This window comes from Ictidomys tridecemlineatus, chromosome 11 (genome assembly GCF_052094955.1).
Source record: "Ictidomys tridecemlineatus isolate mIctTri1 chromosome 11, mIctTri1.hap1, whole genome shotgun sequence".
In the NCBI taxonomy this organism is placed as follows: Eukaryota; Metazoa; Chordata; class Mammalia; order Rodentia; family Sciuridae; genus Ictidomys; species Ictidomys tridecemlineatus.
This window is the reverse complement of record NC_135487.1, coordinates 6,622,483-6,648,493: the sequence shown is the minus strand read 5'-3', so window position 1 is coordinate 6,648,493 and position 26,011 is coordinate 6,622,483. Positions and strand designations below refer to the sequence as shown.

The 26,011-nt window shown below is 39.8% G+C and overlaps 1 protein-coding gene and 1 pseudogene across 2 annotated transcripts in view; both read right to left on the bottom strand.

The window, feature by feature from the left end:
• Positions 1-20,301, bottom strand: part of Pex14 (peroxisomal biogenesis factor 14) — a 145,654-nt gene extending 125,353 nt beyond the window's left edge. For both annotated transcript variants that reach the window (XM_005334774.5, XM_078025270.1), the window contains exon 1: positions 20,152-20,301. In XM_005334774.5, coding sequence (XP_005334831.1) covers positions 20,152-20,187 — 36 coding nt within the window. In that variant the 5' untranslated portion in view covers positions 20,188-20,301. The remainder of the gene's footprint in view (positions 1-20,151) is intronic.
• A 2,914-nt stretch (positions 20,302-23,215) lies between these two features.
• LOC101965954 (T-cell immunomodulatory protein-like) lies at positions 23,216-25,446 on the bottom strand (annotated as a pseudogene).
• Between the last annotated feature and the right edge of the window lie 565 nt (positions 25,447-26,011).

Sequence of the window (26,011 nt, the reverse complement as noted above, 5' to 3'; positions counted from 1 at the left end):
AGGCTTTAGGAAAGAAAAAAGATTAAGAGAACAAGAACAAGGTATGACAGCATCAATTCAAATAGATCAAGAAATCAAGAAATAAATAGACATGGATTGGGTTTTCAGAAAGGGCCACTGAGACAATCAAAATTACTTGGAAATCAGAAAGACCAATGTGGGTTCCTCAGTGGCCCCTGACTAAAGAAAAGATACAAGTAGCCCATGACCTGGTCAAACAACAATTAGCAAAAGGACATATACAACCTTCCATATTTCCCCATAATACTCCCATTTTTTGTCATTAAAAAGAAATCTGGTAAATGGAGATTATTGCAAGATTTAAGAGCCATTAATAATGAGATGGTTATTATGGGACCTGCTCAATCAGGGATTCCCCAATTGTCTGCTTTACAAAAACCTGGTATGTTTTAGCTATAGATATTAAAGATTGGGATTTTTTCAATTCCAATTCATCCTGAGGATAGTACACATTTTGCATTTACTATCCCTGCACTAAATCATGAAGGTCCTGATCAGAGATATGAATGAAAAGTACTCCCTCAAGGGATGGCTGACAGCCCAACTATGTGTCAAATTTATGTTAACAAAGCAACCCAGCCACTTAGAAATCAAAATCCTGAACTACAAACATTTCACTATATGGATGATGTGTTATTGGCACATAAAGATAAAAACACATTACTAGAATGTTATGCCACACTTACAAATTTATTAAAAAATTATAATCTAGAGATAGCAATAGATAAAGTACAATTAAGTCTTCCAATTAATTATTTAGGAGTTCTATTATCCTCAACCATGGTCCATCCACCAAAAATTCAAATACGAGTAGATCAACTCAAATCACTTAATGACTTTCAAAAGTTATTGGGAGACATAAATTGGACAAGGCCTTATCTAGGCATACCAACAGGAGAGCTAGGACCTTTATTTGATATCCTAAAAGGTCCATCAGATCCAAATTCACCCCGCATCTTAACGCCTGAAGCAAGAAAGGCATTAAAAATCATTGAAACATATATGGAAAATATGCATTTGGATAGAATTGATATAAGTTTGCCTTTATTATTTATTGTACTACCAACAAAAAATATTCCTACAGGAGTATTTTGGCAAGAAGGTCCATTACTGTGGATACATTTATCTTATTCTCCTAACACTATTCTTACTAGATATCCTGAGGCTGTAGGACAATTAATACTCAAAGGAATAAAAGCAGCAAAGGGAATGTTTGGGATTTCTCCCAATAAAATTATTACTCCATATACTATGGATCAAATTGATGAGTTAGCTAATGAGTTAAATACTTGGGCAATAATCATGTGTAAATCTAATGTTTCATTTGATAATCACTTACCATCTAATCCTTTGTTGTCTTTTTGGTCTAAGCATCCTGTAGTTTTTCCAAAAATGACAAGAAAAACCCCTATCATGAATGCTCCAAATATATTCACTGATGGGTCAAATAATGGTACAGCAGCAGTAGTTACCCCTGATCAAACTTTTACATTTTTAGTACCCAAACAATCAGCTCAAAAGGTAGAGCTTAATGCAGTTTTATAAGCTTTTGTGACGTTTAAAGATTGTGTATTTAATTTATTTTCTGATAGTCAATATATAGTTAATGCTATTGAATCCCTTGAAGATGCTGGTAGGATTTCCACCTTCTTCTACTGTTTTCTCTTTGTTTTCCACTATACAAAGTCTAATCTGGGACAGAAAAGATCCATTCTTTATAGGACATATCAGGGCACATACAGGATTGCCTGGAGCCCTTAGTTTGGGCAATGAATTAGCAGATAAAGCTACACATGACATACATATTTTCTCCACAATAGAAGAAGCTATAAATTTTCATAAAAGGTTCCATGCCAATGCTAGTACTTTACAAAAGCGTTTTAAAATAACTAAAGAACAAGCCAGACATATAATAAAACAATGTCAAAATTGTGTGACATTTTTACCACAAGTTAATCTTAGAGTCAATCCTAGAGGACTGATACCTAACCATATTTGGCAGATGGACGTCACACACTTGCCAGAATTTGAAAAATTACAATATTTGCATGTTACAGTTGATACTTCTTCCGGATTTTTGATGGGCTCCCTTCATGCTGGCGAAAAAACTAAAGATGTTATAGCTCATTTCTTACAAAATTTTGCCACTGTGGGCGTTCCAAAACAGTTAAAAACAGATAATGGTCCTGGTTGTGCTTCTACCTCTTTTAAACAATTTTGCTCATCATTTGGCAATACTCACATAACAGGAATTCCATACAATCCACAAGGACAAGGCATAGTTGAAAGAGCTAATCAAACTATTTAAATGTACTTATTAAGACAAAAGGAGGGAATTGGAAAGGGGTATATATCCCCCAAAGATAAACTTAAAATAACCCTTTTTACTCTGAACTTTTTAAATTTGGATTCATCAGGGCTTAGTGCTGTGGAAAGACATTTGTATCCTAAAAATGTACATAAGCCTAAGGTATTTTGGAAGGATATTCTAACAGAACAATGGAAAGGTCCTGACCCAGTGATTATCTGGAGTTGGGGCTCTATTTGTGTGCTTCCACAGGGAGAACAGCAGCCGATTTGGATTCCAGAGAGATTAACCAAAACAATTTTTTTTTAAAGACTCAAAGTGAGTTCCTTTATGTTTTTTTAATATTTATTTTACAGTTTTCGGCGGACACAATATCTTTGTTTGTATGTGGTGCTGAGGATCGAACCCGAGCCGCAGACATACCAGGCAAGCACACTACCGCTTGAGCCACATCCCCAGCCCCCCAAAACAATTTCTACAGACCAAAAAGAAGATGATTTGACTCAAATCCATAATAGCTGATATCCAAAACTCCAGCTTGGCTATTCTTACATCTTCGACAGTGATTGACCAGGATGCTTTTTTTCAATATCTATTTTATTATTGCTTTTTCCCACATCATAAAGTTCTATTTTATTTTTGAGCTCATACAGACCTAGGTTAATGTTTTTCTGATCAGTTTTATTTTTTGACTGTGGAGTTTTTAAACATTACAATGGAGATTTCACCTAGGTAAAACTACAAGGCCTTTACTATTGTCTTATGTGTTGTATGTTACGTGTGCACACTTCTGTTTTGTGTTATATGTCTATATGTGCATATGTCCATATATCATATATGAGGAGTGCTCATGAATAAATGGATCCAAATTTTTTTTTATTATTCACGTGATTTTAATGGTTTAATTTAAATTGGGTAAACAGCTGTTGAGGAGTGTTTTAATATGTGTACAAATAAGCAGGTTAACAGATCTGTTTGTTTACTTTCACCTTTCCTTTTCATTATATTTAATAATTATGTTCAGGATAATGTAAATTGTTCAAAAAATTGTTTTCTTAGTACCTGTTGGAATGTTACATAATTTTTTTTTAGCATCATTGTCAGAATTCCTATCTTCATCCCAGTGCTGGTGAAGACAAAGATGAAACCAAACTACAGTTTCTTCGATAGTTATCACAACAAACTATATAAACTGATGCATCAATGAATAATAATAACTCAACAAGTAATGCTCAATCACTGAGTCGATTTATTTTGGGAGGAAATGGACATATTGATAGATTCCTCCGCTTTGAACTGCTTACAAAACTTGCCTGGACTATGTATCACATGTATGCATTGTGCTCTATCTGTTGATGCAGCGAGTTATGGTAGTGCTGGCGTATCTTTGCTGATGTGTCACCAGTGTTGCAATTTTTCCTAAAGAGCCATCAATTGACTTGGTGTCGTGGCATTTCTGTATCCTCCTCCCTTCTACTAGTGATGGTCTAATTTTGGGGGCCAACAGAGGTGAGGCAAAGAACCTCACCCCCCCACCGGCACCAAGGCCAAATCTGGGGGCCAACAAAGGTGAGGCAAAGAACCTCACCCCCCCCCACTGGTGCACAGGCCTATCCACAAGTATGGCTATATGCTGGACCGGTAGTCAGTGACGGGTATGATCCAATTACAGTGGTATCAACCTAAGACAAGAGGCTGACACCTAGAGGTCAGTTTTCCGATGACAGGTAAGAACCATATGTTGAATTGGACAAACCTAACAGGCAGGGTCCCTAGCCACATTACTTGATGCTTAATTAAACAGAAGGGGGCAGATGCTAAGAGCCACAGCCAAGTAATATGATGCATGGCATTTTTGGTTGAAAGGTGATGCCAGCTAGCCATTGAGATGATATGATTATGTTAAGATTTACATTCATATGGATATTGGACTCCTGCTGTCCACCTCGGCCTGCTACGGGACTCCTGGAGAGTTCCCATTGGTTGGGGAAGTGCAGTAGGAAGGATTTCCAGAGGAGGAACTTCCTCTTGGGATCCAGGAGAACGCCGCGTGCGTCGATCGGCAATTTTTTTCCCCGGGAATGTCCAGGGCATTGGCGGCAGTTTCAAAAATAAAGTTTGTTCCTGCTTGAGTGGCTCGTGATTTTGTGCCAAGCCAGACTGCGGCATGGTACCAAAAAAAAAAAAAAAAAAATGAGCAGAGGGCTAGGAGTGTGGCTCAGCCCCACGCTTAGCATGCTCAAAGCCCTGAGTCTAATCCCCAGCACCAAGAGGGAAAAAGAAAAAAAAAACTGAGCAAAACTGCAATTTTATATTTTTGTAATCATGTGAATGATGTGTCTCCCTCATCAGTAAAAATCTCCATGGGTAGAAACTGTTTGCTTATCACTGTATCCCTGGGGCCTAGAAGAGTGCCAGGCACAGATTAGGCCTTCAAAACAAGAACAGATATTTGACAAGTAAATGAATAAGCCACAAAGAATAGAACAATGGTTCTAACTCATTAATACATAATGTGTTATATATTAAAGTTCATTATCTTCCTAAAGGCTTCCTTCAATCCATCTGGCAGATCCTAAGTGCTAGCATTTATTTATTAGTGCTTTCTTAATTCTCACAATATTTGCACAAAATAATTGCTAATAAGGAAACTGAGGAAAGGGAGGTCAAATAACTTGCCTATGACAACTAGTCCTACAGGGATTTGAACACTTCTACTTAATAAAAACAATCAAATTTTGTTTAGATCACACATCACTATAACTCACTGTCACTAAGGAACTTTCCTCTTGGGTGGGGTGTGTAGTTCAGTGGTAGAGTATTTGTCTAACAATCACAAAGCTCTGGATTTCATCCCATCAGCATAAACAACAACAACAAAAAAAAATAGTTCACCTCTTCAGTAGTTAATATTTGCCAGAGGAAAAAACTTCAAACAATATACAGTGACAACTAACATCTACCCTTTAGCACCTTTTTTCAACTATGAGCCATGTAAATGTATTGTTTAAAACCAAAATTTATGGGCTGGGGTTGTGGCTCAGCGGTAGAATGCTCGCTTAGCACGTGCTGGGTCCTGGGTTCAATCCTCAGCATCACATAGAAATGGATAGATAAAGGTATTTATCCAACTACAACTAAAAAAATAAATAAATATTTTTTTTTTAAATTTAGGGCTGGAGTTGTGGCTCAGTGGTAGAGTGCTTGCCTAGCATGTGTGAGGCACTGGGTTTGACTATCAGCACTGCATATAAATAAATGAATAAAATAAAGATCCATCAACATCTAAAACAAATAATTAAAAAATTAAACATTGAGAATAAAAAAGAAAGCTTCCTTCTCATTCCAACCCTACAGGACCACCACTGACATAGGTTCCTTATCAACTGAGCTATATCCCAGCCCTTATCAATTCTTCCAAGGACACACAAAGCACGAGATCCCCACCAAGGAACTTCACCCAGTAACACCCTCCAAAGTCCTCCAGTCTTGGCTTTCCTATCTTCTGGACAACACAAGCCAGCCCTCTAAGCTCAATGTTAGGGTTGCTAAGAGGAGACAGTATTTCCCCAAACTGCACTCCAACCCACGTGTTGTCCCAGACCAATTAAACAACATTAGTGAACTAAGAGAGCTTTGCACCAATCTGGGAATTGCCCAACACCAATTACATTCTAGATGATTCTAAGCTCATGATGAAATTTCTGCTGTCCAAAAAGTACTAGCACCCATTTCCTGTCTAGTGTTCATTAGAAAAAAGTTTCTTGATGACTAAATCCAAAATAGCCTCCATCCTTACTTCCCTGGGAATACCTTTGGATAGTCTTTGTTAAATAACTAGTTTGCCATCTTTCTCTCCCAGTAGATTTTAAGCTTCTTGCAGACAGACATTTTATCATCTTATTAAAGTATCTTCAGCAGCCAGAATATCACTGGTACTCAATAAATACGGACATCATTAAGATTTCTTATTTAAACAATCAAAACAAAGGAATCAGTTGATATATATATGCCCAACAAAAGCAAGTACAGGACCAGGGCAGGGTCTTTCCCTGGAACCTAACATAAATGTGGCCTACTCTTAATTTAATGTTATGGACAGATAATTCTCTACTGGGCAGTATCATTTTCATGGGACATTTAGAAATACATGGAGGTGTTTCTGGCTGTTGCCATAACTCCGGAGGGTCCCAGTGGCATTTAGAGGAAAGAGGGCTAAATACACCCAAAGATGACCTGTTCCATCTTAAACACAAAGAGGACTCTCTCCAAGGAGACTCCTGACCAGTCTGCTTTCTCATACAGAAGGACAAGTTCCCATCACAAACGTATAACTCCAGGCACTTCTTGAAAAAGTGAGTAGCTGACCGCCTGTATGGGGGTGCATGCCCAAGCTCAGCTGGCCTGCTAGCCTGACCAGTCCAGCCTTATGAACACCCAACACATTTTCAAACACCTACCCCCATATCTGCCCCTTTTAGTGGTCAAGTCCATTTTCTGGCTTGAGATGGATCCCTACAAATTAAATCCCAGCTTGACCCTGGATATCTGACTACAGGGTAGTCAGTCCATGACTTTAAAAAAAAAAAAAAAGTAAGTTTTTTTATAAGCCACCAGCTGAGACCTATAACAAAAATATAAGAAAGAAGCTCCAAAGTCATCAACTTCTGGATCTTTAGAGGCCAGGATGAAGACAGCAGGAAGAGAAGAAAGCAAAAGATTAAGAATGCTTAAAAAAACAAAAAGTCAGACAAATAAAAACAGACCACAGAAGCAGACAGAGAAATATTTTTATTGTAACAGAGACAAAGGTGCCCTCACTCCTGCGGCAGAAGCATTGATCCTACATCCACTATGTGACTGCCACTCTGGTTATGTCCTGGAAGTATAAGATACAACCCACAAATATTCTTTAAGAGGCAGAGGTAGAGTGGAAAGTGCATGAGTTTTGGCATGAATAACTGAGTGACTTGGGTATGCCCCTGAACTTCTTTGAGCTTCAGTTTCCTTGTCTACAGGACTAATGGAAATAATACTACCACTTCACATTGGAGTTGGATGAGATAGTAAAAATTATATCACATCACTCTTGAAATCAACTGAGGAGTAACATACCCTCCCACAGAAAGCAGGGAGAAAACTAAGCAAACAACTGAAACCACTGTTTGTAGATATTGGACAACGGGCAGCACAGGACTGTGATCCTGTGAACACGGGATCAGAACAGAACAGAACAAATGATCTGGGCCCGAAAACCTCTCTGGCTTTAAGCCAGGAGGCACATTTCAGACCAAGAAGTGGGGTGGAGGTTCCCTGAAGACTATGGCAGTCTCAGTGAGTAAAGAGGTCAGAGATTTCACTGAGTTCAGGGAGGAAAGGCAGTTGAGAACTGCAGAACACAGTTCCAGAGTGGAAACGGCTATGAGGAAAGAGAGCTCCAGAAGTCTGCAAGGAGTTCCCTTGAGGCTCTGTTGAGTATTAAAACTTGCATACGAATAGGGTGAAACTTCATAAGGGTAAAAAAATGAGTGATAAGGAAGCTGTGAACTCAACAGCTCTCAGAACTCCCACAGGACTCAGTAATCCCAAGCACCAACAGAGGAGTATCCTTCCTGCTCATCAGGGCATTCAGTTAGAGACCTAAAAGGTGAAGACCCTTGGTAGCAGGGTCAGATTATCCCAGCAGCAAAAGTTATCCGAAACCCATCCAAACAAAGCTTAAAACAGGACTTGAAAGAATCACAAATAGGCTGAGCATAGTAGCCAAAGTCTGTAATCCAAGACCTGGGAGGCTGAAGCAGGAAGGACACAAGTTCAAACCCAACCTCAGCAATTTAGCAAGGCCCTAAGAAACTAAGACCTTGTCTTGCTAAGGGCTTGGAATGTGGCTGAGTAGTTAAAAACCTCTGGGTTCAATCCCTGGTATCAATTAGTCAATCAGTTAGTTACAAATAATTACCCACCAAAACAAAGCCCAACCTTGTTTCAAGACCACAAAATCCAAACTCTCAATGTGAAATTTACACACAAAATCTAGCATTCAACCAAAATTCTCAACATGTGTCAAGAAACAGGAAAACGTGACCAATAATAATAAGAAAAAACAAATTATATAACTAGCAAAGAACACTAAGACAGATACACTGCATCCAAATACATAAAGGAAAACATGATCATTGTAGGAGAAAAATATAATAAATAAATATAAGAAATAAAAGATTATAAATAAAAAGAAATTATAACCAGGTATGGTGGCCACACGCCTATAACTCCAGCAACTCAGGAGGCTGAAGCAGAAGGATCACTAGTTCAAGGCTAGCCTCAGTAACTTAGCAAGGCCCTAAGCAATTTAGAGAGACCCAAGCAGTGGTGCATGCCTATAATCCCAGCAGCTGGGGAGGCTAAGGCAGGAGGATTGCAAGTTCAAAGCTAGCCTCAGCAAAAGCAAGGCACTAAGCAACTCAGTGAGACCCTGTCTCTAAATAAGATACAAAATAGAGATGGCTATGATGGCACAGGTGGCCTGTGTGCATTCCTGGGTGCCCGGGACCCCCCACACACCCTATCCCAGCCGTAGTGGTCTTCTGTGGCTCTTTCTCAGTACCTGGTACACAGCCCCTGCCAGTGACATCCAGGTGACCATATCTGACCCCTACCATGTAGTGATACTATTCCAAACTGTGATCCTGTACCTATCAGATGACCACAACCCTCCCAGTGCCCATTGTAATCTAGAAGTACAAGTCCTTCTTCCAGGACAGCATTTGCTGATACCTTCTCCCAGTCAGTGTGGACAACCAGATTAATGCCCAGCTTGCAGCAAGCAATCACAGCTGCAACCTCTATGTGGAGTGTCAGGACAGCGTGTGTAAGTCAGCATTGTGGCCACCAAGTAGGATAATGCTGTGACCCTGGGAGACCACTACCAGGGCCAGAGATCACCATCCACAGTAAGTATGTGGGGCCAGGTGGCCTGGGAGGTTGGCTTGGGTGGGTGGTAGGGCAAGCTTCCTGATGCACAGCCTGGAGTCCTTATCTGGAAGTTCTTGAGCATCAATACCTGAAAGAACCCACAAAAGGAGAATCCTTCCATCCATCTATTCCTTTATCTATACAACACAGATTTATTGAGTATCTGCTATATATGTTCTAAGCTCTGAGAACACAGCAGTAAACAAAACCATTCAATCACTTCAAAAAAAAAAAAAAACACAAAATAGGGCTGGGGATATAGCTCAGTGGCCAAGTACCCCTGAGTTCAATCCCTAGTACCCAAAAATAAAATAAAATAATTTTTTTTTTAATGAAAAAGGCTGGAATTTGGCTCAGTAGTAAAGCACCCCTGGGTTAAACCCCCAGTACCAAAAAAAGAAAAAGAAAATAAAGGGCCTGGGATTGTGGCTCAGCGGTAGCGCACTTGCCTGGCATGTATAAGGTACTGGGTTCGATTCTCAGCACCACATATAAATAAATAAATAAAGGTATCAACAACTAAAAAAAAAAAATTAAAGAAAATACAACTTCTAGCATGAAACATACATCTAGAATAAAAATTTTACTGAATGAGAATAATAGCAGATTACTGCAGAAGAAAAGGTAAATGTACATGAAGACATAGAAAGAGAAGCTAACCAAAATGAAGAACAGGAAAAAAATCAGAAGCTGGGCCCATGGTAGCTCACATCTGTAATCCCAACTACTTGGGAGGCTGAGGCAAAAGAATCACAAGTTCTAGGCTAATCCCAGCAATTTGGCAAGCCCCTCTCTAAATATAAAAAGTAAAAAGGGCTGGAGATGTAGCTCAGTGGTAGAGTGCTTGCCTAATATACACACACACACACACACACACACTAGACCCTGTGTTCAATCCCAGATAGTTCAAAAAAAGAAAAGAAAAAGAAGAAAGTCAGAGCCTCTATGGTCCATCAGGCACTATAATATATATTTAATTAGAGGCCCAGAAATTAGGAATAGGCAGAGTAAATGCAAAATCGCACTAAGGCAGCCAGGTGTAGTGGCCCACACCTGTAATCTCAGCAACTCCAGAGGCTGAGGCTTAACACAATTTTGAAAAAGAATAGCTGGAAGACTTCACACTAACTGGTTTCAAAATTTATTAAAAAGCTACAGCAATCAAGACAGTATATTAGTTGCATTATGACATATAAACTGACAGAACAGAGTTGAGAAATTAATCTATGCATATTATGATTATTTGATTAACAATGGTGGCAAGACAATTCAATGGAGAAAGGGCAATCTTTTATAAAAAGGGTATTAGAATAACTGATACCCATGTGGGAGAAAACATGAACCTCAGCACAACAAGCACATGAAAAGATGTTCAACCACTATTAATTATCACAGATATACAAATTAAAACCACAATGAAATACCACTCACTAGAATGGCTACAATATCAAACCAACAGACAATACCAAGTGTTGGTGTGCATGCAGTCCACCTGGAACTCTCAAACTGCTGGTAGGAATGCAAAACAGTTCAACTTCACAAAACACTTAAGAATCTTATAAAGCTAAACACTTACTGTATGACCCAGCAACTCCACTCACAGGTATTTAAGAAGAAAAAAATGAAAATATGTTCTTATAAACACTTAAATATAAAGATTCATAGTAGCCCCAAATTAGCACCAAAGCTGTGGGGAATAGACTCTAAAGCGCTCCCCCATCCCTATCTCCTAGTATTTATACCCTCTTGCCTTTCCTTCCCTGTGGCGTTGGCATCTGGCCAACAACACACAACAAAGTGACAGGATGCATGTAATTACATTAAGTAGGTATGATACATGATTATAATGTTCATTTTGCTAAGAGATTCTCTCCCTTGCTAGCTTTGAGGAGATACATGGTCATGCTGGGAATACCCATGTGGGGGAAAACTAAAAAAAAAAAAAAAAAAAAAAAAAGGATGGCCAAGCACAGTGGCACATTCCTGTAATCCCAGCAGCTTAGAAGGCTGAGGCAGAAGGAGCATGAGTTCAAAGCTAGTTTCAGCAAATTAGCGAGGCCCTAAGCAACTCACCAAGACCCTGTCTCTAAATAAAATATATAAAAGGGCTGGGGGATATAGCTCAGTGGTTAAGCACCCCTGGATTCAATTTCCAGTACCAAAACAAAAAGGGGGGGTGGGTGACAGCCTACAGCTGCCTCTCAGTAACAAACTGAGGTTTCCAATCTACAATCCATAAGTAACTGAATTCCAAGAATGCAATTAGGAAGCTGATCATCCCCCTAGCAGAGCTCTGAATGAGACCACAGCACCAACAGACCCTTTACTGCAACCTGGTGAGACTTAGCTAAACTTACCCTGACTACCGATCCTAAGAGATAACAAACTGGAGTTGTTTTTAAGCTGATAAATTTGTGGCAATACTGTTATATAGCAATAGAAAGCTAACAATTCAAACATCCATCAACTGGTGAACAGATGAACAAATTGGGGTATATCCATACACTGGAGTACTACCCAGTAATAAAGAAGCAATGAATTCCTGACATGCATAACAACATGGATCAATTTCGAGACATAGAGAATACTTACATTATTAATTCATTCATATAAAACTCTAGGAAAGACAATCATAATCTACATTAATAGAAAGTAGTTCACAGCTGGATGGCTAGGGATGAAGCTCAGTGGTAGAGCAGGTGGTAGCATGTACAAGGCTCTGGGTTCAATCCCCAGCACCACCAAAAGAACAAAGAAAAGTGGAGAGAGCTGGACAATCCCAGCTACTTAGAGGCTGAGGCAGAAGGACCACAAGTTCAAGGCCAGCCTGGGCAACTTAGCAAGACCCTATCTCAAAATAAAAGAAAAAGGGCTAAAGGGTAGCCTTTAGCCTTTAGCTCAGTGGTAGAACACTTGCCTAACATATGCAGGGCTCTGGATTTGAGCCCCTAAATCAGAAAAAAAAAGAAAGATGTTTATATTTCCTGGTCTCAGGGGCAGGAACTCACTGGAAAGGAACATAAGAAAACACTTAGGGATACAGGAATTGTTTTTTTGTTTTGTTTGTTTTTGTTTTTTTAATTATTTTTTTATTAGTTACATATGACAGTATAATGATCTTGACATTTCATACATTTGAATCAAATGGGGTATCTATTTCTCATTTTTCTGATTGTACAGGTTGCAGAATCACATTGGTCATACAGTCACGTATATACATACAGCAATAATAAAGTCTATTTTATTCTGCTGTCCTTCTTATCCCCCCTTCCCCTCCCCTCCCCTGTTTTTGTTGTTTTATGGTGCTGGGGATTGAACCCAGGGCCTTATGCAAGTGAGGCAAGCACTCTACCAACTGAGCTAACATTACCAGCCCATAGGAATTGTTTTGACATTCATTGTGGTGGGATTACACAGATACAATATCATTTGTCAAAACTCATTGAACTGACTACAACACACCTATTAGAATCCCACAGTAAAGCTTAGGCCACAAGGATTTTGTCACTCAATAATAAACTTAAGTTATTAAAAATATCAGCAGGGCTGGGGATGTGGCTCAAGCGGTAGCGCGCTTGCCTGGCATGCGTGCAGCCCAGGTTCGATCCTCAGCACCACATACAAACAAAGATGTTGTGTCTGCCAAAAACTAAAAAAATAAATATTAAAATTTAAAAAATAAAAAAAAAATAAAAATATCAGCAAAATTGGAAGGAAAGTGACTAGTTCAGAAAATTACCTTTGCAATGGAGAAATGTAATAGTCACCACCTTAACCAAATGATAAAATTTATCCCCAACAATGGGACAAACTGCTATCATATGCCTTCAGATGCAATTCACTGAGAAAAATACAATGTCATTGATAAAATATTTTTTATTTTATATTTTTAATTGTAGATGGACAGTATGCCTTTATTTGCTTATTTTTTATGCGGTGCTAAAGATCAAACCCAGTGCCTCACATGTGCTAGGCAAGTGCTCTGCCACTGAGCCACATCCCCAGCCCCCCATTTACATAATATTCTTATAAATAATTATTAACCTGGGTCTATATATGAGTAAACAAATCAGAAAACTCCAGATAGTAGAATGCTCTATAAAACAAATGGCCTAGACTCTCCAATCAATGTCATAAAAAAAAAAAAAGACTCATGAACTGCCCAGAAGTGCATACATATCTTCACAAAAGGAGATGCACAAATATTTTTACAAGCTGGGTGCAGCGGCACATACTTATAATCCCAGCAACTTAGAAGGCTGAAGCAAGAGAACAGCAAGCTCAAGGTCAAGCTCCACAACTCAGTAAGACCCTATCTCAAAATATAAATTTTAGAAGCTGGGGTTGTGGCTCAGTGGTAGAGCGGATGTTTAACACGGGCAAGGCCCTGGGATCGATCCTCAGCACCACATAAAAATAAATAATAATTTTTAGGGCTGGGATGTAGCTCAGTGGTAGTAAGCCCCAATATCATGAAATAAATAAATAATAAAAATAAAATGGGGGGAGCTGGGGATATACCTCAGTTGGTAAAATGTTTGCCTTGCATGCACAAGGCCCTGGGTTCAATCTCCAGCACCACAAAAAAATAAAATAAAATGGGGGCTGGGACTGGGGCTCAGCAGTAGTACCCTTGCTTAGCTTGTGTGAGGCACTGGGTTCGATTCTCAGCACCACATATAAATCAATAAAATAAAGGTCTACCAACAACTAAAAAAATATTTTTAAAAAAATGGCCTAGGAGCTCAGTTGCAGAACATCCCTAGATTAAATCCCCATTGCCACAAAGAAAAAAAGGCTTGATGGGGGGGGGGGGGGCACTTACAGTACTGCAATCTATAAGTGCCTGTAATTGAGAAGCTGAAGCAAGAGCACTGTAAGTTCAAGGTCAGCCTGGGCAATTAATGAAACTCTATCTCAAAATTCAAAAGGACTGGGAATGTCTCTCAATGGTAAAGTACTCCCTGGGTTCAATCCCTAGTACTACCACAAAAAAAGTCAAACACATATAAAGTTCAAAACAGACAAAATTAAATTGTGGTAATCTAAGTCAAGATAGAAGCAACCTTTGGGGACTAGGATAGTGAAGGAAGAGATAAAGGGGCTACTTCTGAGGTCCTGGTTATGTTTCTTGGGTTTTTTTGATTTATTATTGTTACTATCATTTATTACATTTTATAGTCATTAATCATAATTGTAAATTTATAATTTTTGTTAACCAAACAACACTCTTCAAATAACATTTTTTGTTTTAATTAGTTATACATGACAGTACAATGATCTTGACATATCATACATTTGAATCAGATGGGATATGATTTCTCATTTTTCTGAGTGTACAGGTTGCAGAATCACATTGGTCATGCAGTCACGTATATACATACAACAATAATAAAGTCTATAAGTCTATTTTATTCTGCTGTCCTTTCTTCCCCTCTCCTCCCCTCCCATCACTTCTCTCTACCCAAACTAATGTGACACACTTCTTTTTTTTTTTTTTTAAATGTTTGATTTCTTACTGTACTAATGGAACCCAGGGGTCTCCATCATGCTAGATAAATGTTCTGCCACTGAGCTACACTCCCAGCCTGATATATCAGTTATCCAAGTATACTGACTTGGTGAAGTCACCAACCTGTACACATACTTTTAATACTTTAAGATATGTAAAACATTAGTTGAAAGTTTACCTTTTTTTTTTTTCCTTTTTCTTTTATCCAGGGAACCATTCTAGATTAAAGTGAACAAAAAAACTAAACAGGACTGGGGTTGTAGCTCAGTGGTCGAATGCTTGCCTAGCACCCGCGAGGCACTGGATTTGTTCCCCAGCATCACATTAGGGAGGAAAAAAAATTAAAAAAACAAAATAGAGGCTAAAAAAGGAAGAAACTAAAGAGACAAATCAATGCAATCCCTGTTTCCTGACTGGATCCTAGCTTTTTTAACTGGGCAAATTAAACATATTAATTGACCATGAATATATTAAATAATACTTTTTATCAATACTAAATTTCTTATGTGATGATGGTATGGTGGTTATGCAGAGGAATAACCTTACCCTTATGAAAGACAAATATTTCTAGTATAAAATATCTTGAGCTAGGGTTGTAGTTCAGTGGTAGAGTGCTTGCCAAGAACAGGTGAGGCCCCGGGTTTGCTCCTCAGAAACACATATGAATAAATAAATATCTTAATGTCTGTAACTTACTACAAATCCTTCATATATTTATATACGTGGAAGAGGGAAGGAGGGAGAGAATCAAATTCAGCAAAATGTGAAGCATATCTTGGTTAAGTTTTTATGTGAGTTTTACAAGAGTTCCCTGTACAATTCTTTCAACTTTTTTGGGAAAATGTTCAAATAAAAAGCTTGAGCGGGGGCTGGGATTGTGGCTCAGTGGTAGAGTGCTCGCCTAGGATGCATGAGGCCCTCGGTTCAAACCTCAGCACCACATAAATGTAAAATAAAGATATTGTGTCCACCTAAAACTAAAAAATAAATATATATTAAAAAAGAGAAATACTTTAAAAAAAAAACAGTTTTCAATTTCTTTAAAAAAAAAAAAAAAAAGCTTAAGGGGAAAATACCGTGTCTGAATTACTGCAACTCAAGAGTTAAACAGACTTCCAAAACTATACATAGAGGCTTAGAGAAGGAAACTAAGACTCACTGAGCACTTGCTATGCACCAGGTGCTCTTCATACCTATGATTTTGGTCAACCCTCATAGCAATATTACATAGCAATTAACCCTTCAGGTAATATTATTGCTAATTACTATTGCTCTCATTTTAACTTATGCTCAGAAAGGTAGAGTACCCTACTTGGGAGGTTGAAGCAGGAAGATAGCAAGTTTGAGGCCAGCCTAGACACCATAGCAAGACGCCAACCTTGAAAATAAATAAAATTAGAAAGATGGCATGCCAGCCAGGCATGATGGCACACACCTATAATCCCAAGAGTTTGGGGGCTAAGGCAGGAGAATTTCAAATTTGAGGCCAGCCAGGGTAACTTAGAAGGGTAACTGTCTCAAAAATAAAATAAAGGAGCTAGAACGCAGTGGCACACACCTGTAATCCCAGCGGCTCAGGAGGCTGAGGCAGGAAGATCAAAAGTTCAAAGTCAGCCTCAGCAAAAAGTGAGGCGTGAAGCAACTCAGTGAGACCCTGTCTCTAAATAAAATACAAAATAGGACTGGAGATGTGACTCAGTGGTCGAGTATCCCAGAGTTAAATCCCTTGTACCAAAATGATTAATTAATCAATTAAATTTAACTAAAAGGCTTTGGGGGTGGCTCAGTGACAGAGCACTTGCCTAGCATGCCAGAGGCCCTGGGTTCAATCCCCAGTATTGGAGGGATGGAGGGTTTTACAAATGAATAGATAAGAAAGTGTCAAGTTCAATGGTGGAGTATTAGAATGTCAAACAAAATTTGGCAGGGCAGAAAGCCACAATCTGCCATTCCTTCACTAGGCTCTTCCCCCTTCCCTGCGACTATGTCCTCTCAATCTGAAACTTAATATGTTAGGTGAACCACAACAGATCTGAAATCTGTCTGTGATAATCCTCAACAGTCAATGAATCTTAAGTAATCAGATTGAATGATGCCTCTATTCTTCACAAAAGATAGTGTACAGCAATATGATAACCTTTCCCCTGCCTCTGGGGCACAACATGTACAGCCTAGAAGGGACTTTGATAAGAGATTAGCCATGCAAAACAGAGTAATGCGAGGAAAATAGAAAAAGGATATAAGGCAATAAATAAAATTCCAACAAATTGTCTTAAGGATAGACTAAAAAAATTAGACTTTACCATTATAAAAAAAAGCAAATATGTCTCTCAAATCTAAAAGTCATCAAGGACAGCTAGCATAAAGATCATGATAGAGGGCATTCTTCTGAAATTTCAAGGAAAGTACTTCAGAACAACAACAACAACAAAAAAAAAGAACAACTTCACAGAATAGCAGTCAATATGAGAAATCAGACCTCAGAAGGTGTAGTAGTGGGGTTTGAGGAAAGTTTTTCATCTTCTTTTTTTCTTTTTAATGTTTTTTTTTAATGTTTTTATTTTTTAGTTCTTGGCGGACACAACATCTTTGTATGTGGTGCTGAGGATCGAACCCGGGCCGCACACATGCCAGGGGAGCGCGCTACCGCTTGAGCCACATCCCCAGCCCCGTTTATCATCTTTAGAGTGAAAATCCAGAACATATTAAATGTTCTGGATAAAAACACACAAGACATTGTATCCAGTATTGTTCTAAGCACAATAAATAAACTCAATCCCACAGCGATCCTATAGGATAGGCATTAGTATTATTTCTATTTTACAAACAAAGAAATCAAGGCTAGAAAAGTAACCTATCCAAGACACATAGCTGGTACAAATGGGGCTAGGACTCTAAGCCAGAGGGGCTGGCTTTAAAACATATGCTTATAACAATTACTTTTTGCTACTTCTCAAGGGATGGCTTTCCACCCATCATCTTTTGAAACCAGAAGTTGATCCCACAAGGCCAACTAACAAACTTTCTACCAGACGCAGAACACTGGCTCCCGCCCCACAGGTCTAACCCTATGCAATTCTTCTCACATACAAACCAGGTTTGGGGGAGTTATTCAAACAGTCTTTTCAATCCTGTTCCGTTCAGACTGGAGAAATGGGAAATCAGATTGTTAGGGACTTGAAAATGAAAGGACAGACAGGTGCTAAAGAGAATTGGCTCACTTAAAAAAGTATGCATTTGCAGCTTATTGTTAGACAGTGATAATCTGGCAAGAAGAGTTCAAGTTTTTCCTTAGGCTACCAGCATACTCTGATGCAATCCCCTCTGTCAGCTTTGAAAAGGAGGGCAAAGGAGAAGCAGGGCTGAAAACCAAACAAGTGCTGGCCAAGCCCCCTAAAAGAGCCTTACCTAGATCCTTTTCCACAAATACAGAGAGGGCAATTTCCAGAACCAAAGTAACCTTCAAGTAACTTTATCTCCAAGTGGCAAGTTTTTAGTGCTCTTCACAATACTGGCAAATTAAAAGTCCTAGAGTAATCAGACTGAGAGCACACCCTCAATACCTATGGGCATTCCTAACACATAAGAGTTCAGAAAAACCCAGATTCTAAGGAGCTTGGGCATTTCAGCAAACTAAGTAGGGTAGACAAGAAAGGATGACTGCTCTTCTCAGACACTTTCCAAAGTCCGGAACCTCTGACAGTAAGAAGCCAGAACCAGTTGTCTCCCATGTTTTAACAATCCAGAATCTTCTTCCTGAATCACTCACACTAACAAAGGCTGATCTGGGGAACATGTTCAGGTATTTCAATTCCCTCAAGTGTAATTCTTCCAACAGGTTTATTGTGGAGAAAGAAACAAAGTGGTGGTCATTTGGCCGGGAAGAAAGTTAAATGCTAGTAAACTGCTAAAAACTTTTCTCCTCCTGGGGACTGAATACAGGGTCAAGGAGCAGGCTAGGCAAGCAGTCTACCACTAGGCTACATTCTCAGTCTTTTATATTTTATTTTGAGAAAAGGTCTGGCTAAGTTGCTCAGGCTGTCCTCAAACTTCTGCCATCCTTCTGCCTCGGCCCTGCAGTAACTGGGATTACAAGCGTACACTACCCTGCCCCACTTGGAGAAATCCTTTAAAGGTGTTTCAAGGAGGTGAAAAGGTCCAAGGGTGAAACCATTTTTTCTTTCGAGGTCTAGTCTTAACTAAATTTAAAACATGAATGGGCTAATAAAAGATATCACATATATCTAGAGTCAAATCAAGACTCAAAATAGGCACAGGATTTTGAGCATATTACAACTTATGCGAAATGGGGGTTAGTAAATAGCCTGTACTTCCTAAAGGTTGTAGTGAGCACTGAATGAGAAAATAAGCGCAATTTGCCTTAGCAATGACAGCACACACGCAGTCAACATACGCTCTCCCTTTATATATATATTAGTTGTAGTTGGACACAACACCTTTATTTTATTTATTTTTATGTGGTGCTGAGGATCGAGACCAGGGATGCACGTTCACACGTGCGAGGCGAGTGAGCTACCGCTGAGACCCAGACCCAGCCCCTCTCTCTTCACCTCACCCCACCTTGGGACTATTAACCCCTTGGGAGACCTTGTCACCGCTCCCCGACGACGGAAGTCGTCCCGGCGTCAACACTGGATCTCGTGGTTCCCTTACTGGGCTGGGATTGGGCTAAACCTGTGGGTGAAGAGCTAGAGAGGTACGCCGGCCAAGAAGCCACCGCCAAGGCAGCGAGGACGCAGACTCGACCCAATGCGTGGTGGCGCGCGTGGATTACAGAGCGTCCCCATCCTACCCACGCACTGCGAGGGTCCCAGCCTATTTCGGACCCTCCCACTCGGCGAGGGGAGCGCAAAGGACACCGCAGGCAGGGAGGCCGGCGGAGGCCACTCCCGCAAGCCGAGGCGGAGGCCGCGGAGGTGGGAACCCCGAGGACGCCAGGGCACCCCCCCGGGGGGGCAGCCGGCACGGGCGCGCCTCACTAGAGGGGCCCTCGCCGCTCCAGGCCGGGAACCTCGCGAGGGTCTCCTCGCCCTCCGCACCGGACTGAAGTGGGCCCCGAGGGGCGGGAAGGCGAGGTGTGGAGCCCGGCGGGCCCGGCCGAGCCCCCGAGCCCGGCTCGCAAATGTGGTCAAAGAGGGGTCACCAGGGGAGGGGCCGCGCGGGGAGGTCCCGGAGAGGGGCGGGGCCCGCGAGGGGGCCAGAGGCCGGGGCCGCGGCTCAGGAGACTCGAGGTTCCCCCGGCTCCCGGCCGTGCGCCTAGCGCCCCTTCGGCCGGGGTCCCCGCCGCCGCGGCGGGGCAGTCCCACTCCCCTCTTACCTGGCTCGGCTGCTCTGCCTGCTCCGAGGACGCCATCTTTGTGAGGCCTGACTAATCTATCGCCGCTGGGCAAGGTTTCTCCCAAACGCCCTCGCTCGCAAGCTCCGGCCCAGACTAAAGTAGCAGTAACTGAGCCTGTCGATGGGGGCGGGCTCGGGGCAGAGGGCGGAGCCGGCGCCCGACACCTCGCGCAGATCCCAGGAGCTCTGTTGACAGGCCTGATTCTTTTTTCGTTGTTGTTTGTGCATTATTATTTCTTGAATCAAATCTCTGCCGTCCCCAATAAGCATTTAGTAAATGAATGAATGTGAAGAAACTTGTAAATTATTTTTTTTAACAACTCAGTACAGTACTATTCATTGAGTGTCTATTATTTGTCAGGAACTTTGGCAAGAGCTAGAAATTAAAGGATCCAAGATCCAGGTCTCAAGCCCGGGACAAACACACACGCACACAATTACAGCATTGTTGGAGATAGAATTTTGAAAAGTTTTTTTTGTTTTTAAATATCTATTTTCCAGTCGTAGTTGGATACAATATCTTTATTTTATTTATTTATTTTTATGTGGTGCTGTGGATGGAACTCAGGTCCTCGCATGTGCTAAGCCAGCGCTCTACCGCTGAGCCACAACCCCAGCCCAAAGAACGTTGGTAACTCTATGCAGATCTATTGCCAGAACACAAAAGAGGATGCTTCATAGGGAGGTGTCTCTTAACTATCATTACTTTATAATGGTTGAGATTTTTAAGCTAAAGTTGAAATTATATGAACAAGGATGCATATGTTACCATCATTATTCAACTCCTATCATAACTGTGTTTTGACCAAATTGTAGTTCTCAAATGGGCTACACTAACAATTCCTCTTTACCAAATATCTGATGTGCACATCCATGTTTTCAAAAACAAAATATGAAAGAGACTGACCCTGAATGAATATGGGCCATTATTTCTACTTCACATAAAATATCACCCTCTAAGCAAGGATATTTTGGGACTGTTTAAATTACTATCTATTTATTTATTTATTTTGAACTAGGGATTGAACCTGGGGGTGCTTTACACCTGCACTACATCACTAGTCTTTTTTTTTTTTTTTAATGACACAGGGTCTTGCCAAATTGCTGAAGGTCTCACTAAGTTGCTGAGGCTGGCCTAGAATGTGTGATCATCCTGCATGGCTGGGATTACAGATGTGCACCACTGCACCCAGCTAAATATTAGTCTTTCCGGAAGAAAATTACAAACTTCTGGAAGCATACTATTAGAACAAACACACCTATATTCCCAGCTACTTTGGGGTTGAAGCAGGAGGATCTCTTGAGCCCAGGACTTTGATATTAGCCTGAGAGACATAGTGAGATCTTTATTTCAAAAAAAAAAAAAAAAAGAGCTGGTGGCGATACCATATGCCCTTAATCCCAGCAATTCAGAAAGCTAAGGCAGGAGGGCAACTCAGGCCTACTTGGGCAACTTAATGAGATCTTGTCTTAAAAAGTAAAAAGAGCATGGGATGTAGCTCAGTAGAAAAAAGTGCCCCTGGGTGGATTCAAACTAAAAAGCTTCTCAGCAAAAGAAACAATCAGTGAGGTGAATAGAGAGCCTACTAATTGGGAACAAATTCTTATCACATGCACACCAGATACAGCACTAATCTCTGAGTATATTAGAGACTTATATATTCTTGACATTAGAATATATAAAGAACTCAAAAATATTAACACCAAAAAAAAAATAAACTAAACAATAAACGGGCCAAGGACCTGAACAAACACTTCTCAGAAGAAGATATACAATCAACAATTATATGAAAAAATGTTCATCATCTCCAGCAATTAGAGAAATGAAAATCAAAACTACTCTAAGATTTCATCTCACTCCTGTCAGAATGACAGCTATTAAGAATACAAACATCAGTAAGTGTTGGTGAGGATGTGAGGGAAAAGGCACACTCATACATTGCTGGTGGAACTGCAAATTGGTGCAGCCAATATGGAAAGCAGTGTGGAGATTCCTTGGAAAACTGGGAATAGAACCACCATTTGACCCAGCTATCCCACTCCTTGGTCTATACCCAAAGGACTTAAAAATAGCATACTACAGGGAGTATGTATCAATGTTTACAGCAGCACAATTCACAATAGCTAAACTGTAGAACCAACCTAGATGCCCTTCAGTAGATGAATGGATGAAGAAACTGTGATATATAAACACAATGGAATATTACTGAGCATTAAAAGAGAATAAAATCATGGTAAATGGATGGAGCTGGAGAAGATAATGCTAAGTGAATTTAGCCAATTCCAAAAAACCAAATGCTGAAATATTTCTCTGATTTAAGGATGCTGATTCATAATATCATAATATGCTGAGGGGGATTAAATGAACTCTAGATAGGCAAAGAAGAATAGGAGAGGGAGGGGAAAGGAAGGGACATGGGGGGGAAAGACATGGAATGAGATGGTAATCATTACCCTGTGTACATGTATGAAGACACGAAGGATGTGACTCTACTTTGTGTACAACCAGAGATATGAAAAATTGTGCTCTATATATGTAATATGAATAGTAATGCCTTCTGTTGTCATACATAACAAATTAAACATTTTTAAAAAGTTCTCCTCAGTTCAATTCCCAGTACAAAAAAAAAGAACAACAACAACAACAAGGAGGAGTTGTTGTCAGGAATATCTGAGCAATTTCAAACAGTGCCGTTGTTCACATTTTCCCTTTTCTGATTTACTTCAAATCTTTGTTTGTTTTGGAGGAGACTGGGAATTAAAGCTTAATTTCAGCTTGGCTAACCACAACAAATTGGAGTAGTTAAATTGTTACTTCAGATCTTAATGTTTAGTCTTTTTTAAACTATATTTATTTTAATATTTTCCAATAATTGCCAAGAGATGCAAAATTTATAAATAATATTCAAAATCCCCTATTTTTTTCTATAAGCCAAAATTTAGTATTTCAACTAATCAAATGAAAGATCACTCCTTTATATAATATTAAAGCCAAGTCACAGAGCATTGCTTGAAACCTATGGGCCTCTTGATCATTTTCTCTATCATCTGCTTTCTTTTATTGCCTAAGCAAAATGCCAATTATTGCCAAGATGGAAACATAGACATCCATGAGATCTATAGCAGTAAGTAGAAGGATGTTACTTGGTGTAACATAGTTTGACACCCCAGCTTCACAAGACACTGTGAAGGTATGGAATGACAATTAGCTGGGAATTTGGAATGATTGTAGTCCACTCTTGTTTTTGTACAGATGTCTCTCTAGAAGGACAGGGAATTCCAACATAAAGATGGTCAGGAAAGTTTTCGCTATGATCTGAGCCAAGTACATTGTATGGTAGTTGGGAAGCTAAATGTGCTGATTGTCCAAGTTTTCCAGCTGAGACATTTTTCAGTTATCCATTGGCATCTACAGCTGTATACACCATACATGGCTCAGGTTGATTCACTCCAAAAGGTGTTATCTTATGAAGACAGTCATTAGAACACAGACCACTAGGAACACACAATTTTACAAAATACACATCTGCTTCAAAGTTATTTTTTAATGTATAGATGGCAAAATCATTCTTTGTGTAGACTTTCCTTGGGACTACAATATCCAAGATCCCATCTTCCTAAATGTCAAAAAGGTGGCAATCATGGTATGTGGGCTCTCTCTCCTCCAGTGAGGAGGTCTATGGAACAGGGTAGAGGAGAGTGTGGCTACAGATTCATGAATCAAGACCTCTGGAGACCAAGCCAGAAACAGGTCTGATTTTATTGTGTAGTTACCATGTACTCGGGCAGTAGCTAAGCAGATTATAGGCAGTCACCAATACAATTTTTGGCCAAGTGTCCTTGCTACGACCAATTGAGAAGGGGACATGGAGCAAGCGCTGGGACCACAACACGTGGCCTCACACCCAGGGATGTGTCTAAAGAGTAAGCAATTTGCTGCTCATGCACCTAGCACAAGGGGAGTGGTTTGCCACTCAGGCACCCTTAAGGTATGTCACATATGCAGTACTCCATGCACTTGTCCCCACACCATGGCATCTCTGATTTGATTTAGGTCCATTAGTCCAGTAAGATTTAAACATTGGATATGCCTCCTTACAGCTCACATTATTACCAGGGTCATTCTCTAGTGAAAAGTTCTGTTGTTTGCTTCCAGATGTATGTATGTCTTTAGTGTGGCAGGAGTGTCTGATAGCCATCCATGTTATAGTCTCCAATATGAAGGAAAACTGGAAATGGTATTTCAGTCAGTCATCCTTCATGCACAAATGGCACAAAGGCCCAGAGTGCGTCCTTATTGCTGAAATCCTGTAGGACTGGAACCCACTGCTTTATTCCAGATTTCAGTAAGGAATTGATGATATTTTGGCAGTTTTATCTTCACAGCCTGGAAGTAAGTGATCCTTTGTCCATCTACATCAAAGTCTGCAAATGCTGACTGTCCATCCACCACTATATTTTGAGGTTTTTGTGGACAGAGAACTTTCCACCCCAATTTTCCCATATCTCAAACTAGAAGGTACTACAGTCAGACAATGTTGTCAGGAATCAATCTGCTGCAAAATCTTCAGTCAGATCAATAAATGAATGAGAATGTGGAATTCACATATTCTTATTAGTGGTCAAAGCAGAATGCCATAATAAATTTCCTTCTATTAGTATCTTTGGCTTGGAGCTGTGGCTCAGTGGTAAAGTACTCATCTAACACGTGCAAGGCACTGGGTTCAATCAGCACCACATAAAAATAAATAAAATAAAGGCATCTTGTCCAACTACTATCCAACTACAACTAAGAAAAAAAGTGTTTTAAAAAAATAGTATCTGTGGCTGGCTGGATCCATTTGTGATACCAAATGTATCATGAATTAGATCACCATTGAAGTCCATAATTAGTGGCTGATCTTGAAAAGTCCTATTGAGTATGGTTATATTGTTTGATTTTGTCCACAGAAGATAACAGCTCGTAAGTAATTCATTGTTGGCATGTTTCTGGGGAAAATATGTTAGAAGGACATCCATTTGTGAATCACCATTATAATCCCCAGAGACTACACTTGTTATCAATGCACTGTGATTCTTGAAAGATACCTTTACTTTGGGTTTAAAATAGGGTGCATTCTGATCTGTCATAAAAGATGATGAAATCATTTTTTCCAGCTGGCATACTTCTTAATGTTTAGTCTTGCCAAAGAACAATTTTTCTTAATTTCAATTTTGATTTATTTTTAGTTCTAAAATCAGGCAACTCTTCATTCCATAAAAGAGAATAAGTGCTCCAATGAGCACAGCATAAGAGGTTAGTTTTATAAGCAGAAACAACAACAAAATAGCAGATTGGTCATTTCAAAGTTACTTTCCTTGTAAAAACAAGGACAGAGAGAGAGAACAATAAGAAAATAACTGATTGGTCAACATTACTTCAAGTTTCCTTTCAGTATAAGAATTAAGGAAGAGGGAACTTCACCATCATGCCAGTTAAAACTGACCTGTTTGAGAAATTTGGCTGTTATCTTTATAATCCTGATTTCTGGGAAATTGAGATTAACAGTTTAGTTTCAGTTTGGTAGTGCTGGGGACTGAATCCAGGGACTTGCACATACTAGGCTGAACTACTGAGCTACACTCTCAGCTCTCCATTTAGATTTTTAGTCAGGTCTATTGCAGCCTGGTGCAGGAGCTTAGTCCAGAATAGTGACCTCTTGTACTTTTTTTTTTAACAGCCTATTTATGTATTTAAGCATTTGTTCAGCAGGTCCAATCTGATTTGCACAGGTGGAATCGAATGACAGACTTATTTAAGTATTAACATTATGCATCTATATATGCATGTAAGGACCATC